This window comes from Monodon monoceros, unplaced genomic scaffold (genome assembly GCF_005190385.1).
Source record: "Monodon monoceros isolate NGI ecotype Baffin Bay Population unplaced genomic scaffold, NGI_Narwhal_1 Super_Scaffold_11, whole genome shotgun sequence".
NCBI lineage: Eukaryota > Metazoa > Chordata > Mammalia > Artiodactyla > Monodontidae > Monodon > Monodon monoceros.
The window spans coordinates 3,182,173-3,200,573 of record NW_021703767.1 but is presented as its reverse complement, the minus strand read 5'-3'; the positions used below and the strand labels follow the sequence as shown (position 1 = coordinate 3,200,573).

Here is an 18,401-nt window from a genome sequence, read left to right as displayed (position 1 = left end):
ATGCTTTAAAATCTCTACTCACTTCTGAGTTTGCATCAGAAGCAGGCGTCTTAGATTGGGCTGCTGTAACAAAAATACCCTAGACTGGGTGGCTTAAACAGTAAACATTTATTTCTCGCATTTCAAACATTTGTTTCTGGAGGCTGGGAAGTCCCAGATCAAGGCACCAGCAGGTCTGATGTCTGGTGAGAGGCTTCTTCCTGGCTGGTAGGCAGCCGCCTTCTCTGTGGATCCTCAGGTGAAAGAGCAGGGAGAGAAGCAAGTCCTCTGCGGTCTCTTCCTATAAGGGTATTGATCCCATCATGCGGGCTCCACCCACATGGCCTCATTACCTCCCAAAGACCCCACCTCCTAATACCATCATATTAGAGATGGGGGTTCAACATACAGATTTTGGGGGAACACAAATGTCAGTCCATAGCATCAGGTCTTAATCAATGTCCAAATGGCTATAATTCGTCCCCGCTTGTTACTGAAGACTTATCTTTTCCCTGAGGCAAGAGCCAGGCCCTGTGTTCTCATGTAGTTACTGACCAGTAAAGCTAGCTCTGTCTTCTGAGCATAACTTCCCTCTTCCTTTTTTCTGTTCCTTCTATTAAAGTCTATTTACTAACATGTCACCAAAGAGACAGTTACATATTTAGAGGCCCCCGTAGGTCCTGTTTCAGGCCCGGCCACGCCACAGGCTGACTTTGATATGGACATGACCGGGCAGGTGTTGGCCGCAGTGGACGGGTGTCCCCTTTCAGCTGGCCCCTGCGTGCTAACCAGGCTTTATTTGGTCCCCACCCTTCCGTAGCATGGAGAGCTCACATGCTGGAGGTGGCTCTTGGGTCAGCAGGCAGGATGTCCTACACGTTTGGCAAGACACACTGGTGTCACCTTTCCCAGAGTGACCTGGCTCAGATCCACGGGCTCGGAGTGGAGCCTTAACCCAGGACCCTGATCACCACTGCTTTTCACCTGGGACTGCTTAATTCTCTTCTATGCCAGGCATGGTTCTTAGACTTCGTGGGGAGATACGTAAAGAAGGGGGTGGGCAAGGAAGAGAATGTGAACAAAGAGAAAGAGGCTCCGGGGTCTCTTGCCACGCGGCAGACCTGCGTCCAGCCTTCGTGGGTGTTTATCATGTCATCTTGGGGATGTCGACCTCTGTCGTCTTTGTAGTCACATGTCCTCCATGTCATCCTTGGCTTCTCTGAGGGTCTTTATTTTTTTCTTTTTAAATTCTTTCCATTTTGTGTTCTTATTTTTTATTTTTGTTTATCTTTTTTAAAATTTTATTTTCATTGACATATAGTTGAATTACGACGTCGTGTTAGTTTCTGCTGTACAGCAAAGTGACTCAGTTATACATACATATACATTCTTTTTCATTTTCTTTTCTATTATGGTTTATCACAGGATATTGACCAGAGTACCCTGTGCTCTACAGGAGGACCTTGTCGTTTATCCATTCTCTATATACCAGTTTCCACCTGCTAACCCCAACCTCCCAGTCCACCCCTCTCCCACCCCTCTGAGGGCCTTTCTGATTGGCTGTGGCTCAGCGGCCACTTCAAGACCGCTGAGTGGGTGTTTTGATGCTGAAGGTTTCTCCACCCAGTGCGCCAGTGCGACTCCATCTGAGGCCAGCACGTGGTGAGGCAGGGCTAAGCCGTCATTCGTGCAAACTCCCCGTGTGCCTTTGCTCTCATCACACGGAGCCCTTTCACTCTGTGCATGTATAAACCTCAGAGGAGGGTCCCCAGCTGAATAAGCCCCCAGCCCACTGAGGGCTCCCCATCCCAGCAGATGCCCCGGGGGCTCCAGGCACACCGCTTCCCCTGCCCTGTCCTCCCAGCAGGTCTCTGTTGGCTCCGAGGAAGAGGCAGCCTTGCTCTCCTGATTTGCTTTGGAAAACCCGCCATGACCTCACGCATCCCACCGTCTCCTCCAGACACTGCAAAAGACTGGACTTGGGTGGCTGGGACGGCCCCCGCCCCCCAGACTGTGCATAAAGGATGAGCAGGTGTGGGCAGGAGGCCCATCCTCAACGAAGACAGGGCCTTCCCTGCCTGCCTGAGGGGCTGCTCGTGGCTTAGAGCAGAGGGGCTGGACCAAGGCTTTAAACCAGCCCAGTTTACAGAGCAAGGAAGGGCCAGGTGCTGACCCAGGGCTGTGACCTGGTGGGTTTCTGTGCTGGACCTGCAATTACTACTGTCCTGGCTGAGCAGAGTCTTTTCACTTTATTTTTTCCCTTTATCTGGCTGTATTTCATGGTCTACCAGTCAGACCACTTAGTGTTAAAAAACTCTGTCCTGTGGTTCTCAGCCTTGACTACACATCGGACTCTCCTGGGGCCTGCCCCTGAGACTGCTGTATTCGGTCTGGGGTGCAGCCTGGGCACTGGGGTCTCCCAGAGCCCCCAGGAGATGCCAGGGTTGAGAACTACAGATTTCGTCTCCTACACTGGACAGCCGGCGTAATTCACGAGAGAAAACTTTATTTCCAAACGCAAATCATAATTCTCTGTTTTCATATACTTTTGCGGAATGGTCGTCAGGAGGATGTTCTGCATCCCGAAACATCAGAGCACGTGGTTACCTGCGACCATGTTCACCAAAGGCCGGTTCTCAATGCCTGAGTCATGGTGGGCGCCGGGCTTCTCGGTGATGCAGCCCTTGCTGCCCGAGAGCTGAGGTGCTGCGTGCTCAGTGCCCATAGGGCTGCGTTTGCTGTAACCTGCCAGCCCGTTTCCCAATTTCTGTCTTTCACCGGAAGAGAATTCTAATATCAAGAGTGGGATACCGCAATGCATTGTCATTTTTTTTTAATTTAACTGCATTTTTTAATCTAACTCGTGTAGATTATAGTGAGATAAGTACAATAAAACCTATTTGGTTTTGTGGTAAGTCCAATATACATAAAAACATTGCTTTTTCAATCCTTGACCTGTATAGTGCCCTCATGAAGGACACTTTTAGATCATCCTTGCTCTGACTTGATATCCCCCCCAGAGTTGAGGACCACAGTTCTTTGTTTTAATGAAGATAACCTTTTTTTTTTTTCTATTTTTTTTTCGCGGTACGCGGGCCTCTCACTGTTGTGGCCTCTCCCGTTGCGGAGCACAGGCTCTGGACGCGTAGGCTCAGCGGGCATGACTCACGGGCCCAGCCGCTCCGCGGCATGTGGGATCTTCCCAGACCGGGGCATGAACCCACGTCCCCTGCATCGGCAGGCGGACTCTGAACCACTGCGCCACCAGGGAAGCCCTAATGAAGATAAACTTTGTCCTTTAGGGATGTCTGGAATTAGAATTTATGAAATAGTGGGATTGGTTTATGAATTTTAAAATAATATTGTTTTTGATCATGTATGTCCTTTGTGAACTCCTTAAAAAAATACAGGATCATGGAAAGAATTTATCGACATTTCACACAAATTACATGTAATTCTACCATTCAGTGATTACCATTGTCGGTTTAGAATTTAGCTTCTTTCTTCCTATAAATAAATCCTTTAGTTACCTACTTACATAGGTACATATTTAAACATTCTTTGAGATCATAATGAAAATGTGCTTTTGAATGATGTCTTATTACTTAATGTATCGTAAGCACCTTCCTATGTCATCAAATCTCACAAACTTTCTTTTTTACAAGTGCAAGATATTTATATGGATGTACTTTAGCAATTTTTCTCAATGATGGTGTGACATTAATTTTATCATATAAGTATTTTTCCACTTCCCAAATTATTTTTCACAGAGTCCTAGAATTGTTGGGTCAAAGGATAGGATTTTGTGTGTTTTTAGTTAGTATTTCCCAAAACCACGTGAATGTTAATGGTCATAAAGCAATGGCCACAGTGCGGGTGTTATCCAAGGCGTTCCCCAAGACCTTTAGTGGAGCAGCTTACCACACCTCAACCAAATAGACTACCTGGTGACACCTTTTCTTTTCTTTTCTTTTCTTTTCTTTTATCTTTTCAACGGGATCTGTCTCCAGGACCCAGAGATGCAGTGCTTACTGCTGTCGGATGGAAAGCGCTCCGGCCACCAGAACCACGTGGTCATTCTCCCTGCAGACGGTGGCGGCGGCGGCATCGCGGCCATCAGCTTCGTAGGGGCCTTGAAAATTCCTGTGAGTACACCCGTCCAGGAGAGTTTCAAAAGGGGGCATTTATGCTTACTATGAACAGAAACTGGCCTGTTGATAACCAAGCTTAAAAAGAGAAATCCGTGATTCTCTGGATCACGTAATCCATAAATTAGAAATCCATAGCATGAATCAGAAGTTGCAGACAGGTCAGCTCAGGAATGAATAAGGCTGCAGAGTTGTGTTAGCCTCTTAATAGTTATAAAATATATTATATATGTATATTATGTATACGAAATTCATGGGCTCCCTCAGCAGAGCATCTGGGGAGCCATGCAGAGGACTCTGAGGAGCTGTGTTCTGCTAACGGGGAGCCGTGGAGGGTGCTGAAGACAGAGCCAGGAACAGAGGCAGGATGAGAGGAGAGAGCACACCCCACCCTGCCCCTGGGGGCCGGCATGGACGACCCCATGGGCCACACTCAGAAACACCTGGGCTCCTGCCCTTGGGTCCTATTCAGGGGAACAGACATGGGTCTCATACAGCAAGAGCGCTTCCCTCACGCTGGCCTCGGGGAAAACCAGCAGAGAGAACCAGAAGCTCCGTAGTGACCGTGTGGGAGCTGGAAACTAAAGAGTACACCCAGAGCCTTAGAATCATGGCCCAGAAATGAAAGAACTGAGAACTTCGGCTTTAGAACAGAAACTTCTGCCAGCGCCCAGATGAAACTGGGCTGTGGAGGACCCTGTTGCCGTTCTCCTGCCAGAAGAGAATGTTGAAGGCCAGGCCTGGACATCTCTGTGGGCTGGCCAGAGGACATGCTGGTTCTAACTTAAAAAGTTATTTTTTAAATGTTGCTAATAACAACAAGTAACTTTTCTGTTGTACCTTATTGTGTAGCCACCTCAAATACTTCTGCTAAAAAGTAGGGTGCACGCTGTAAATAGAAGTGGGGTGGTGGAGAGAACAGGCTTCAGAGCCCTGGCCTGGCCTGGCCTGGCCCCGCTGCAGATGAGCTGGGTGTGCCTGGCAAGGGTGTTAACCACTCTGGGCCTCCATTTCCTCACTGTAATACAGGCTCAGGACCTGAATTACTACTCAGTGCTGTTCTGGGGATCAAATGAGATCATCAACTACACAGTAAGCACAATGCCAGGCACATGGTAAGCATGCAGTACCCCACCCACACACACCCTCATACTGGGTCTGACTGTGAAAGCATAGCTTGCTTAATTTCAAAGGCACTGCCATGAATTGCATATTGTGTGCTTTGCCTAGTTTCGAGGGATGTTCGTAACTATGCAGTATAACCTGGGAGGAGCAGGGGAGGGAGTCAGTACCTTAGTGTTACCCGATTTCTCACTCAGATTTCCCAAGTGATATCTGGACTTACTGTCTCACAAGGGCCACCTCTTTGTAAACGCAGACATAAGATGGAACACAAACAAGCATTTCACAGTAGCCGTGAGACTCCAAACCTCAGTGTCCTCACTGAGATCTACGTCTCCCTTTTGGGTGTTAACCAAACTCCAGTTCTGCTGCTTGCCCTCGAAAATCAATACTCGAGAGGCAAGTGTTGGTTAGAACGGAAAGTCGCTTTAACCAGAAAAGCTGACAACCGGGGAGAAGGCGGACTCATGTCCCCAAAACCACCTCCAAAGATTCTGCTCGGCCGTGAACGTTTTTAAAGAGAAAAGGAGAAGAAATCTCAGTTACTCATTGAGATAAGGGGTCAGAGTTGTCACCATCCCCCAGTGTGTGCAGGCTTGTTGACTTCTTGTGATCTTTCTTTAGATGCTATCTTGTTCACACAATTTGTTCACAGGCTTACGGACAGGGAAGCTAAGGAAGAGATCTGGTCATCCATTGATGTTAATTACTTATTCTTCATTTTTACTTCTTTGATCTAGGAAAGAACCAACAGGTTAGGCAAGGTATCGTGTAATCAAAAGATTTGACAGGTGTGCTTAGGCCAGAGACGCGTAGACCATGGGGGTGCCTGGTTTAAGGTTAGTTACAGTACAGCTCTGCTAAAGTGACGAGAGAAGGGGCATCTCCCGCAGAGAGCTCTTTCCTTCCAAAAGCTGCTGACAGATCCCCCTTGTCAGAACATCATCCCATTTCTGTGGGTTCATGGGGGAAGGTCCATCTTCTATAACTTCTTCATGCTGACATAGGATGCCATATTCTCAGAGTGGGAGAAGTTGACATGGGGCACCTCCTTGCTGACAATTTTAGTTGCCTGCTTATGTGCGTGGGCAGAACAAGCTACAGTTATTGGGTTGGCCCAAAAGTTCGTTCAGGATTTTCCATGACACCTTATGGAAAGACCCAAATGAATTTTTTGGTCAACCCAATATTTTGATGCCCACAAAGACAGAGATTATTATGTGCAACAGTGTTAATGCCGTTCTCTTGAGGCCAGTCCTCGGAACTGTGCTAACCGTAGATCCAGTACTGCTGAAGGTGAAGCAGCTTTGTCATGGCTACCGTCTGCTCCTCACGCAGTCAGCTTTTTCCTCTGGTGGCAGTTACAGTATCTGTAAAACAACTCGGGAATGTGCGTCAGACACTGAAAGATTCTGTGACTCTGTTATCCTGGTTACTAACGGCTCAAGCCTATTCCCGTGTGACTCAGGGAGGCCTGGGAGACTTCAGCTTCTCTACAGACAAGAGGCAGGGGCATGGAGGGGCCTTTGTACTTGGACGGGGAGGGGGCGTTGCAGGGTTCTGGCACCCAGGGTTGCAGGGTGTTTCCCCAACACCCACTGGCTTGCTTAGTGCCAGGCAGGCGGAGGTAGCCTGTGTATCTTACAGGATGGTCGGAATCGTTTGTGCTGTGTGTTTCCAGATCTCTGTCCTTTGCAGTGATGTCAGTTTTAGGGGGAAAAGAAGTAGCCAGTAAATAGTAACTAGATGGCCCTGCACGACATCTGTGCCCTTTGAGAACCCCTTTAATAGCTAAGTTTCAGAGAGATGGCGTGAGAATTAAACCAGTAGCATTTTTATTGACTCCGATCTGACGTAAAGACATTGAATTGCAGCCTTAAAAGGTAAGAGTCCGTATCGGTCAGTTCTCCAGTTACCTCACACCCTCCACAGCAGTACAGTATCCGTGCATCTGGAGGTGCTAAAAGCGGACCCAGGATGCGGGCTGCGTTTATGGGAATGAAGTGCTGTGTAATTCTACTGCAGCAAACCTGCCGAGCGCACTTTCGGGGTGAACCCCTGCTCTCTCCCTCTTTCAGGGCGTGATAGAGTTCTCTCTGTGTCTACTGTTTGCCAAGTTGGTCAGCTATACTTTCCTCTTCTGGCTTCCACTGTACATCACAAATGTAGGTGAGTACCTGTTGCTAGCATCACAGCTGGGAAGTTCTGTGCAGGGTCTGTGATCGGGACTCCCTTTTGTCCATTGGTGTCTGTCTACAGTCTTGGAAAGGAAAGGGATGCATGATGCTTTTGAATCAAACAACATGATTAGTAGAAATGTACAGACAAAAAGAATTCAGACAGCAACGTTCCATTGCCATAATGATAACCTGTATGGGGTTTAAAGGGTTGACAGGGTATGTCCCGGCTGTGGCTACAAATTCCATGGGGTTCTTCCTGTCTGGGGCAGCATACTTTTAATGTAGGCTGCATCGGACTTTGGGTCACAGCAGCTGGTGAACAGGAGCAGAGGCCTGAGGGATCTGAGATAAGAAAGGCTGAGTAACTGGCCTGGAAATTGCTTCCTGGAGAGGAGCTCTAATTCTGGGGAGCAGACAGTTTGTCTCGCATTTCCAGTCCAGCAGGGACTGAAGCCGGAGATTCTGACAGAGCAGACTCGCCCCGCAGTGACGCCCACTCCCTGTCCCGTGCGCGACCACACGGGAAGATGGGCAGGGACCAGCAGCTCCTCCGGGGAGAGGTCCTGTGCAGGGGCCGCAGCCGCGGCTAAATGGGGACAGGGATGGTCAAGGAGGGCCCCACGCTCTGGGCCCCGGGGTCAGGGAGTGTGAGGACAAAGCGAAGAAACCAGGGTCCCCCGGAGGAGCGGGCTCTAGCGAACGTGAAAAGAGGAGACATTTGGGACATGGGGGCTCCAGAGTACAGACCAGTAACTCCTGGCAGTGTCGTAGGACCAGCAGAGGTGGATGTGAGCCCGAGGCCGGAGGGCTGAGTTTCTCGGGGATGGAGGTTGTGGAGGCGGCGAGGGGACCACCCTGTGTTAGCAGGGACCCCGTCAAGGCGGGGCTTCGGAGCTTCCTTCCCGGGCCAGCGACCTCCACTCGTTACCGCAGGCAAGGCGCACACGGTGTAGACACGTGGGTGCCTGATAGGCCGGCCCTGCACCTTCCACCCCAGCGGTCTCCTGTGACTGCGAAGGGCTCACATCATGAGTTACCGGCGTTTACCGTCCGAGGGATTGTTTGAAAAGAGCAGAGTTCCCGGTATGTGCCGTTTGGGCCTCTAGGAAGGGCAGGACCTGATTCACAGTCCGGAGGCTCCCAAACCTCCAGGCGCTGACCAGCCAGAATCCAGCTTGAAGCTCAGGCTTTGTGCTAAGTCCAGCGACAGATCCCGAGCCAAGCGTGAGGACACCTCGGTCTCCTCCTCCTCTGGAGGAGAAGGTTCCAGCCGCCCCTGGCCTGAAAGCTGGGGGTCCTATGGTCCATGTCCAGGGCGCTCTTGCGGCCAGCCCCTTCCCCAGGTGGTGCCCCACAGGCCCTGCCTCGCTTTCGGGCCGTGTCTGACTTCACGGCTGCCCCGAGGGGGACCCAGAGCAAAGGCTGGGTGTTGCTTTGACTGAGCCAGGGGAATCCTCCCCTTTCGGTGAAGAGTGTTCGGTTTCCATCCTTTCTGTGTGTCTGCGCACAGAGTGGACTCTTTCTTCCTTCTCCTCTGTAATTACTGCCTTGACACTAATCTGATAATGGATCTAACTGCTACCTGGTTTAAATCATGCTTCTGAAACAAAAGAGTGTCGTGTGAGGCTCGCACGCTGCTGCGATGTGCTTGCGGTGACGCTCTGCTGTCACGTTAATAGATCACCTCGATGTCAAGAAGGCCGGGGAGCTCTCCACCTTGTTTGATGTGGGCGGGATCTTCGGTGAGTTCATTTTTGTTCTACTTTGACTGAAGCCTTCACCGCCGCGGCGCCGCGTGAACACCCGTGGCCCGCGCGCTCTTGGAGTGGACTTCCAACCGGGAGGCCCCCGAGCCGGGCCTCTGAGGGCAGGTCCCTCCCCATCCTGGGCCGTGAGCGGTGCTCCCTGGGGACCAGGGCACGCCTCATGTGGGCGACAGACGGGCGGTGTCAGGACCCTCACAGGCAAAGGGGCTTTGAGGCCCGCCTGAAAGCCGACCCCTAGACCTAGGTGCCCTCGGGTCACGGGTCAGCAGCGCTGACGCGGCTTCCTGCTCACGGGCTGTGGAAACGGGTCTAGAGAGGAGGTCGTTCTCTTCTTGCCGCTGCTGCAACACGGGTCCTGCTTCCTCTCCACGGGGTCCTGCCCTGGCCACACACGCCCCTCAGGACCCTCCCTCTCCCTTGCAGGTGGGATCCTGGCAGGTGTGATCTCCGATCGACTGGAGAAGAGGGCCTCCACCTGCGGCCTCATGCTCCTACTCGCAGCCCCGACGGTGAGACCAGCCCCCAACCTCGTCAGGGCACCTGCGCCTCTGGAAACAGCTTCTCTGTCTTCCCCGCAGCACACACGCCAGCTTCCCGGGCCCCCTCCTCTCAGGGCTCTGGTTTCTGGGAACGGCCATCACCTCAACCCCAATCAGGGCCCTGGTGTTCGGGACAGACAGCCTGGGAGGGGACACGGAGCTCAGGGGGAGCTGCCCCAGACCCAGGCGCCTCCCCTGGGAGCTCAGAGTGGGGCCACCCCCCTGGGTTCCCAGCTCACAAGCCTGGGGGCAGTTGGCCGAGCACTCTGGCTGCCTGTCTCTGGGTAGCCTGCCAGGGCGGCGTGGCCTTCCTTCCTTTCTAGGGGTTTCCACTGTCTGGTTGGCTGCCTGAGAATCACTTTTCAGAAATACACATTCCTGGGTAATCTCTCAGCTAGTCGTAGTAAACCTTTGTCTTTCTCTGGCTTTGACACCGTTCACAGCTCTACGTATTCTCTGCCATCAGCACAATGGGTCTAGAAGCCACCATCGGTGAGTCTATGAGGCCTTTCTTTACTTTCACACACATTTTTTTTTGTCCACACAGCCTTGTGAAATGAAACTTAAAAATCAACAAAGAAGCGGTTTGTGCGATGTAGCTACAATTGTCCCTGTGTCCCTCTTTGGGGGGTGGGGGGGGCAGATGGGAGGGGCCCATAGAGACTTCTGCTCCCGGACCTGAGGCCTCAGGTTTAAGGGCCAGCGTGGGAGGGTGCAGGCCCCTGGGCTGGGGCGGTGAGAAGCTCTGGGTGCCCAGTGCAGGAGGCACTCAGAGAAGCCGCACGTGCCCCGGAAGGCAGCAGGCGGGGCTGCAGAGACCTGCAGCCCCAGCATCACAGCCCAGGGGCACCGTCCCCTCCTAGCTGCTCTGTCAGCTGCCATTCTGGGCACAGTTGCTATTTTTAACTTCCTGCAAGGAGCGCTATCAAATTATGGCTCTGACACTGAGTAACTACTTCTTCTGTTGTCACGTGACAGCAGTGGGGATTGGCAGGGATCCCGTTAAAAGTTATCCACAGGGCAGCTTCCTGATTCAAGGAGACCGTGGAGTTTCCTGGGACCCCTCGGTCCAGAAGCTTCCGCACAGAGGAATGTGAACCAGGGGATGGTCTGGGAAAGTGAGCCCAGGGGACAGGTTATGAGCTCGGTGGTCCCGCCCATGCGGAGCTGGGCTGTGCAGCTGTGGGTGCAGAGAGGAAGCCCTGTCTGCTGCAGACGAGGCTGTGGCTGGTGGTGGCATCCAGGCGCTCACCCGCGTCACGTCTGTGGTCCCGTCTGTGCCCGGGTGCCAGGGCTCTCAGTTCCTCTTGGCTTTTGACAACACTGCTGCCCATCATGTTTGAGCAGGCGGGGACCAGGTCCTCTGAACGGAGCTTGGATCTTTGGGAAGTGTGATTGGACTTAGAGACATCTCAGGGCAAGTTTGAAGGAAGGTGTTTGTGACGTTTGCCCCAGCAGTGGCCACTCCCCGCACCGGCCTGCGTCCCGACCCGTGTGTGATGCCGGGATGCCCACCTAGGAGTAGCTAAGACGGTAGAGGCTCTCCCGCAGGGCCCTGTTCTGCTGGCTGAACCCCCCCCTCCCGGTTTCTGTTTCCCGCAGCCATGCTGCTCCTCAGCGGGGCCCTGGTCAGCGGGCCGTACGCACTGATCACGACCGCCGTCTCCGCCGACCTGGTGAGTGAGGGCAGCTCAGCGCAGAGCCGGGGCCAGATGCTGCCCGGGGCGGCCGCCCTGTCCATCGTGACGCAGTGGTCCCTGTTAGTAAAATGGTCTGTTTCTATAAGCACTCTTTTGCAGATGACCAGTAAGGATGCCAAGAGTCTTCTGAAGCAAATAAGGGGACATGGCAGTCCCGTCCCATAAACAAGTGGGCTGAGATGGTCTGAGGCCCGAGGTCCGAAGCCAGCAACTGGCTCGCTCCTCTGAGCTGCCCTGGCAGCCCCGGAGGCTGGTGGCCGTGTGCCCCAGAGCCCCCCCTCGGGGCCTCAGCAGAGTCCAGCCCACCCCGGGTGCCCCCTCTGTGCCCAGCCCCCTGCTGGTCTTGGGGACTTTAGGGACAAGCCCAGTGGGGTCCTAGCTCTGGGAGGACATACTCCAGGCAGTAGGCCAACATGGCAAAGAAACGGTTCCGGTACAGGGTGGTGAATGCCACGGCAGGGCCACCCAGGGCCTTGGAATCCACGGGGGCTCCTGACCAGTTCTCCCTGGAGGGGAGGCTTCTTACAGATAACATTTGACTGTCGACCTTAGGGGCCCTGAGAGAGCAGGGCTGTCTCATCCACCTGATAGGAAAGAGTCAATTTCGTGCAGTGGCCACGTGCGGACATCTGAAGGACACGCTGCACTGAAATACAAAATCTCCTGTTAGAAGGTAGTTTCCATAAATAAACGGGAGAGAAGAGGCAGGTGTCCTGCACAGAAGGGTTTATGCAGGTCCTCTGCCCTGGGGGAGGGAGAACACCTCCCCTTTCCTAAGGGGCAGGCTGTGCACAGGGATGTCCTCCCACAGAGGGCAGCGTGGGGAGGGGGAAATAGAGTAACTTCTCAGGGGAGAAACCTGACAGCCCCACCTCCACCAGGGGTCACCATCAACACCAGCAGGGATGCGTCATGTTGATGCACGGATGCCGGGTAAGAGGTGATGAGCACGGCCCTTCACCTCTGTGGTCCCCCTCCCAGAACCCACACCCTATCCAATCACAAGAAACAAGGAAAGTCCCAGAAATAAAGTCTGAGAAGCTGTCACAGCCACGAGGAGCCCCAGGAGACACAAGGACTAAATGTTATTCAGTGTCCTGGGTGGGATCCTGGGACAGAGAGGGATTAAATTAGACACTAGGTAAAAGCCCAGGGGCTCTGAATACAGCGTAGATTTTCATGAGCACTGCATCGGCAGTGGGTCATTCATCATGATGAACACAGCCGAAAGGTGTAAGGTGTTAACACGGGAAAATGGGAGCAGGGTTTGCCACAATCTGCTCTCTCTTTGCAAATTTTCCGTGACTCTAGGACTATTCTAAAATTAAAAGCGTATTTAAAATCACGAGCAGTTCCCCAGAAGTGGTTTACAGACTTGTGGGCAGGGCGGCCGGGCATCTCAGCCATCTGGTCCTGCATCCCCTCCCCCAGCCAGCTCCCGGGTGCCCTTGAACTTTCCTGCCAGCTCCAGCGACCCCCTCTTCACTTCGGCGTCTCTCAAGTCCTTTCTGCATCAGACCCAGAACCCACCAGCCTCCAGCTCACTCTCCCGTTTAGAAACCACAGCAAGCCCATGTCTCTGCAGTCCCCATGCCTGCTCCCGCGTCCCCTTCTCTTAGGGCCGCGGGCGGTGTGTCTGCCTGGCCCTCGGCCCTCGTAGAGCCACCAGTCTGCCCTCACGCACTGTCTTCAGCGTCCCAGGCTCTTTTCTTCCAGGCAGAACCAGAAGTCCTGTCCTGACAGGGGAGCAGAGAGCAGAAGAGGAGGGAGGGGGTGCTTTTCTCTTCCTCGTCGCCACGAGGGCTCAGGCTCCTGTCTGTGTGAGCACAGAAAATTCGGGAAGGGTGTACACCGGCCCAGCAGCGTGTTTGCCCTCATGGAGTTAGAGGGCGGAGGAGGGACTTTCGCAGATTCCAGAAGACGTGGATTCTGGGGGATTAACTCGTCGTGTGTGTGCTTTATTTTATACTGTAGATGGTTGCGTACACACACAAGCACTTGTATTTTACAAGCTTTGGTTTATTTGTACAGTTTTAGGCTTCCAGGCACTATTTTTCCTGCTTTATGTTTTCCTTTTATTGTCCTCAGTTTGTGATTTTTTTCCCCCCAAACCTGTACGTGTGCTTTTTGAAAACTAGAGGTCCTGTTGGTTTTTCATTTAGGACTTGTGCCCCCTCCGTTGGTTTCTTGGGTCCTGCCCTGTTACCCGTCCCCGGGCACTTGCCACTAAGTAGACACTGCAGAGGTGTCTCACCCACGGCACAGAAAGCCCCAGGCAGACTCGTGGACGCAGGCATTAGCACTGGCACAGCTTAGGGACCGGACGAACACCATTCATCTTTTCATTTTCCACGCTGGCCGGTACGGTGCCTCGGTGATTGTGCCGAGGAAAGATTTGCTTACTGAAGAGAATTCTAAGACCTTTTCCAAACTAGAATATACTTGGACAAGTATTTCTGATGAGTTCTTACTATTAAAAGCACTTGAAACTTTGCATCTTTTTCCAAGGTGAGATTGGGATGGAACAGAACTTAAATTTTCTGATGGAAATACCCGTTTTGCTTTGCGAAGTGATTTGGTTGAATTGTCATAGAGGAGGTGTAGGTTTATTTCTGCCTCTGCTGTTGCTGGGACGTGTTTCACGTTTGTGCTTCCCTCTCTTCTAGGGGACTCATAAAAGTCTGAAGGGAAACTCCCACGCCCTGGCCACCGTGACCGCCATCATTGACGGAACTGGGTCTGTAGGTACGTGGATGCTTTTAGCCCATCATTGTGGCCCTCGGGGAGACACATCGTCACATCCTAGTTAACAGACGCCCAGGATTCCAGTTGCCTTGGTGATATCAGGATCAGCTGGCCTTCTTAAAATGTGAGCAGATCAAAAGCACGTGCAAACCCAGAGCAAACAGGTGGCTGGCCCTGCCTATCCTCTTTGGTCGGATGGTTCCAGAGGAGACCTGCGCACGTGCCTGGCAAAACAAGATTTCCTCGGTGTGAAAGGAGGGGGACCCAGGTTTTCTTCCAAGCCAGTGGTGGGCAGACTATGGCCCACGGGCCTCTGGGCCACTGAGTGTTTATCACAGTCGTTTCAAGGGAGATAGGATCTTATTTCAATATAAATGACAGGTGAACTGGTGGGTCCCGTGGCACACAAGACTCCGAGTGTTACCAGCCCCGTTAAGGATCTTGGAGAGAATGCAGTAGCATATTCTGGAGGGAAAAAGGAGCAACTCACCACTCTGAGCTGGGCCGATGGGAGCTGGTAAACAGCAAGCCTGTCCTGATCCGTGAGTCAGAAGGCTGACAGCAAAGTCCATGACCTTTGTTGAGCCTCTTGGGAGGAGCACACAGACCGGGACCCCTTCCGCCAAGACCCCAGAGCTGCCTGCCCCGGGCTCCTGCGTCGGTGAGGGCCCCTTGCTGGAGACACGGGAACTGAAGCTGGGAGGTGGGCTGGAGTGGCCCCGATGGCTGCTGCAGAGGATCTCGGTTGCATCCTGATGTGTCACCTGCTGCCCCAGGCCCCTGAAGTAGGGGGACAATGAGAGAGAGGGCAGGCCAGGTGGGGAGGGGCCCTGGGGGGTCTGGACCACCCTTGTAGCAGTAAACCAAGCGCTTGCCGGACAAAAGCGGCTCTGTAAGCACAGTTCCACCCAATACTGGCCTCTCGGTCGGCCCTCCTCGGTCCACCCTGTCTGGGGCGTGCGGACCCCTCCCTGCCCAGGCTCAGGGCCTCTCCCCGCTGGCCCGCCCTCCTCTGGAGCACCGTCCACCTGTCTGCTCTGTACTGTCCTCTCTCCCTGCACCTGAATGGAAGCCCCAGGAGGACAGGAGTTTGTTTCGTTCTCGGTTGTACTCTGAGCCCCGGGACGGTGCCTGGGATGGAGCAGGCACTCAGTAAGTGGGTGAGGAAGGAATTGCCCGGTGGCTCTAAGACGGGAGATCGCAGGTGGGCCGGGCAGTCTCCCATCCAGGCTGTCGGGTTCGAAGATGAGGGGCCGGGTAGCAGAGGCTACCTGCACGGCTCACTGGGACAGGGGCCTCCCCAGTCCCTGCTCTTGCCGCACTGTGATAGTGGTCTCACCACTCTGATGTTCTCGGTGAGAACATCCCCTCGGGGGCACCTCTTGGGAGCCGGGGTACAGGTCTGGGGTTAGGGAGGTAGGGCAGGGGGCCGTGCCGTGTGACGGGTGTCCGCGGTCTGCCAGCACGCCCCCCCGGGCTCACATGGCCCCTGAGAAGTTTCCCACAGCCTGGAAGATGCGCTGTCGGGAGACTCCTGGGCTGAGCACGGCTCTGAGGGGCTGTGTGACCCGGCCACATCCTCTCTACCTTCTGTCCACAGAGGCCTCTGTCTGAGTCAGTCCAGCGCCCACCGTGACACCCTTTTCTGAAAGCAAATTGGGAGCTTGGCCGGCAGCCCTGATTGCATTTTAAAGCAGAAGATGGGGGGTTAAAAAGAAGGAAATTATGAAGTAGCCTAAAGAACACATTTTTCTTGATCTTCTCAAAACAAGAGGGAAGCAGAAGTTCTTGGCCCCGGGTAGAGACTCTGCGTCTCTAATCGGGGGCAGGCTCTGAGCTGCAGGAGGAGCCAAAGCCCAGCTCTGGACACCTGTCACCCCTCACAGAAGGAGGGCAGAGGCTAACTCAGACCATCCCTGGCCTCTACACTCGCTGCAGGTCCTGCATCCTGGGTCTGGCTGAGCCTTGGACTCCAGGGGCTCTGGCAACCCCGGCGCACCGGGACAGAGGAGGTGGTCGCCATGGAAACGGCAGGCAGGCACGTCCACCACTGTGTCTCCCCCACTGTTTCTCTGCTTACGTGCTGCCCAAGTAGATGGAAGCAAAGCCAGGCTCAAGCAGAAATGCACACAGTTCCAGCAGAAATTCTGTTCACAAGGGCGTTTACCCTGATGTATTTATTAAATGTTGTAAATGTTGGTTCCAACGGAGACAGAGCTCGACTAATTGTGAACAAGCTGGTGCCTTCTCGCAATTCACCAGAGCCAGACGGTTGCAGGGACACCAGCTCATGTGTTTGGTGCGTTCACAGGGTTGAGAACTGCATCCCAGCGGGCTGCAAGGCTGGCTGTTTCTTTATGTTTATGCAGAGCGATTAGATAGAGCCCTGAATTGCTTCAAGTTAATTTTTATTTTCTCAAAGTAACACACAGTGTTACTTTAGAAACCAGACAGTAGTCTTAGAAACGTATATAATGCAAAATGACCGTCGCCTGCCCACGCCCCTCCGCCCCCTCTTTCTAGAAGCCATCACTTTCGACCATTCTTTCCAGTCTTCCCCACGTACACATTCACACGTTTCTTGATCCGTCACCTTTTGACCTTCTCTGCTGTCCTCCTGGTGAGGAAGCTGGGGACCCTGCTCCCCACGGCCCCTCCTCTCGTCCTCCCCAGCCATCCTGAGTGCTTAACCTCGCTCGCTCACTCTTGAGCCCAGAAATAAACTTTAACTATTACACCCTTAATATGCACGTTCTTGGTTTTCCGCAAAGTAACAAACGTCTTGTTTTCCCTTTTGTTTACTTTTCTGTCTCGGCTGTTCCTTCCTCTCCAGCATGGCCGGCAGCCTGTGAGGGGCCCTGCAGCCACGTGACCCCTGTGCTCTGCCTAGGACACGGCTCCCATCCCAGAGCTGCTTGTACTGCCCTCCTGCAAGCCCCTTTCATGTCTTGGCCACGGTGGACCCCTGTTTTCTAGACCCCGTGTTTACTTCTCCTCTTTGGTGGAAAGCGTCTCCTAGTAGCTTCCAAGGAATAGTTTGCAGGAGGCAGATTTGAGAGCTTGGGAGTCTGTGGGGTCTGGATTCAGTTCTCTCCCTTGGTGGATAGTCTGTCTGGGTATAGAATTCTAGCTGAGAGTCCTTTTTCTCCAGAATTCTAGTGTCTTCTAGCTCCCGCTGTCACCACAGAGAAGCCCGTTGTCACCCTTAGCCCAGGCCTCCACCTCTGACCTCTGGTCTTTCCTCTTGGAGGCCCCCAGGCTCACTTTACCTCTGCAGCCTCTTTGCATCCCCCATGCCCTGGGCACCTGGGGCCCACCCAGTCTGGAAACACATGCCCTGCATCCCTGGGAAAGTGTGCTGTGTTTTCTCTTTGACAAGTCTCCTCTCCTGTTTTTGTCTTCCTAGAAAACCCATTAGTTGGATGTTTAACTTTCTGGATTCATCCTTCAATTTTCTTTTTTCCTTTTGCCTGACGATGTCTTTGTTCTCCTCTGCTTTCTCCGAGATGTTCTTGGCTTTCCTTTCCAACTTCCGTACTGAACTTTTTATTTCAGACATCACAATGTTATATTCATTAGTGTCATCCTGCCCTTTCAGTGCATCCTGTTCTTCTTGGATGCAGTGTTGTGAGATTGAATGCTGTGAAATTGCTGAAGCTGGATGGTTTTCAGACACAAAAGTGGGAGTTTCGCATGATTCAACTGCTTTTTCTGTTAGTTCTCCGAGGGTATGACATTTTCCGGGGAATGTTCTTCTCCACGGTTTCTTTATTTCCTCCAGATTCCCCCTCCTCCCGGCTTGTCTGCTTTCACGTTGAGGCTTTTTCCTCTACACGGGTGAACCTCGGCCATCCCATCATATATTCATATTTAAGACGGAGCCACTAAGAACTCGTCAGAAGCCCCTTCTGCACGGGGCGCATGTCAACTGCTGGTCTTTGGGGTCCGACTGGGGTCTGGAGGAGGAGACCCGCCCCCCCAGGATCCACAGGGGTGTGACCTCACGGCCAGCATTCTTGCCACTGGGAGGCAAGGTTAAGCTTCTGCTCTCCTGGGGTGTGGGTTTGGGGGGGGGGGTGATCACTGAGTAGTGATGCTGAGGAGGAGAAACCTGGGATCAGAGGGGCCGGAGGGTCGTATCTAACCGTTCATTATAGAAGAGTCTCAGCCAGATCCCGTTTTCTCCTACCGCCCCTCCGCCCCTGCCTCGTGCACTTGGGCA

General features: G+C 53.1%; 1 protein-coding gene across 10 annotated transcripts in view; it reads left to right on the top strand.

Annotated features, from left to right (window-relative positions):
* Positions 1–18,401, top strand: part of SLC37A1 (solute carrier family 37 member 1) — a 67,765-nt gene that overhangs the window by 42,680 nt on the left and 6,684 nt on the right. For 3 of the 10 annotated variants that reach the window (XR_003792337.1, XR_003792342.1, XR_003792336.1), the window contains 8 exons: positions 3,990–4,124; positions 7,328–7,418; positions 9,109–9,171; positions 9,619–9,704; positions 10,178–10,226; positions 11,337–11,410; positions 14,101–14,179; positions 16,118–18,213. Coding sequence is in view for 4 of the 10 variants with exons in the window: in XM_029214453.1 (XP_029070286.1) it covers positions 3,990–4,124; positions 7,328–7,418; positions 9,109–9,171; positions 9,619–9,704; positions 10,178–10,226; positions 11,337–11,410; positions 14,101–14,179; positions 14,561–14,700 (717 nt within the window). In the remaining 6 variants the exon portion in view is untranslated. Of the gene's footprint in view, positions 1–3,989; positions 4,125–7,327; positions 7,419–9,108; positions 9,172–9,618; positions 9,705–10,177; positions 10,227–11,336; positions 11,411–14,100; positions 14,180–14,560; positions 18,214–18,401 lie in introns of those variants that run through there. The other 7 variants (XM_029214452.1, XM_029214451.1, XR_003792339.1 and 4 more) reach the window with 6 other exon arrangements.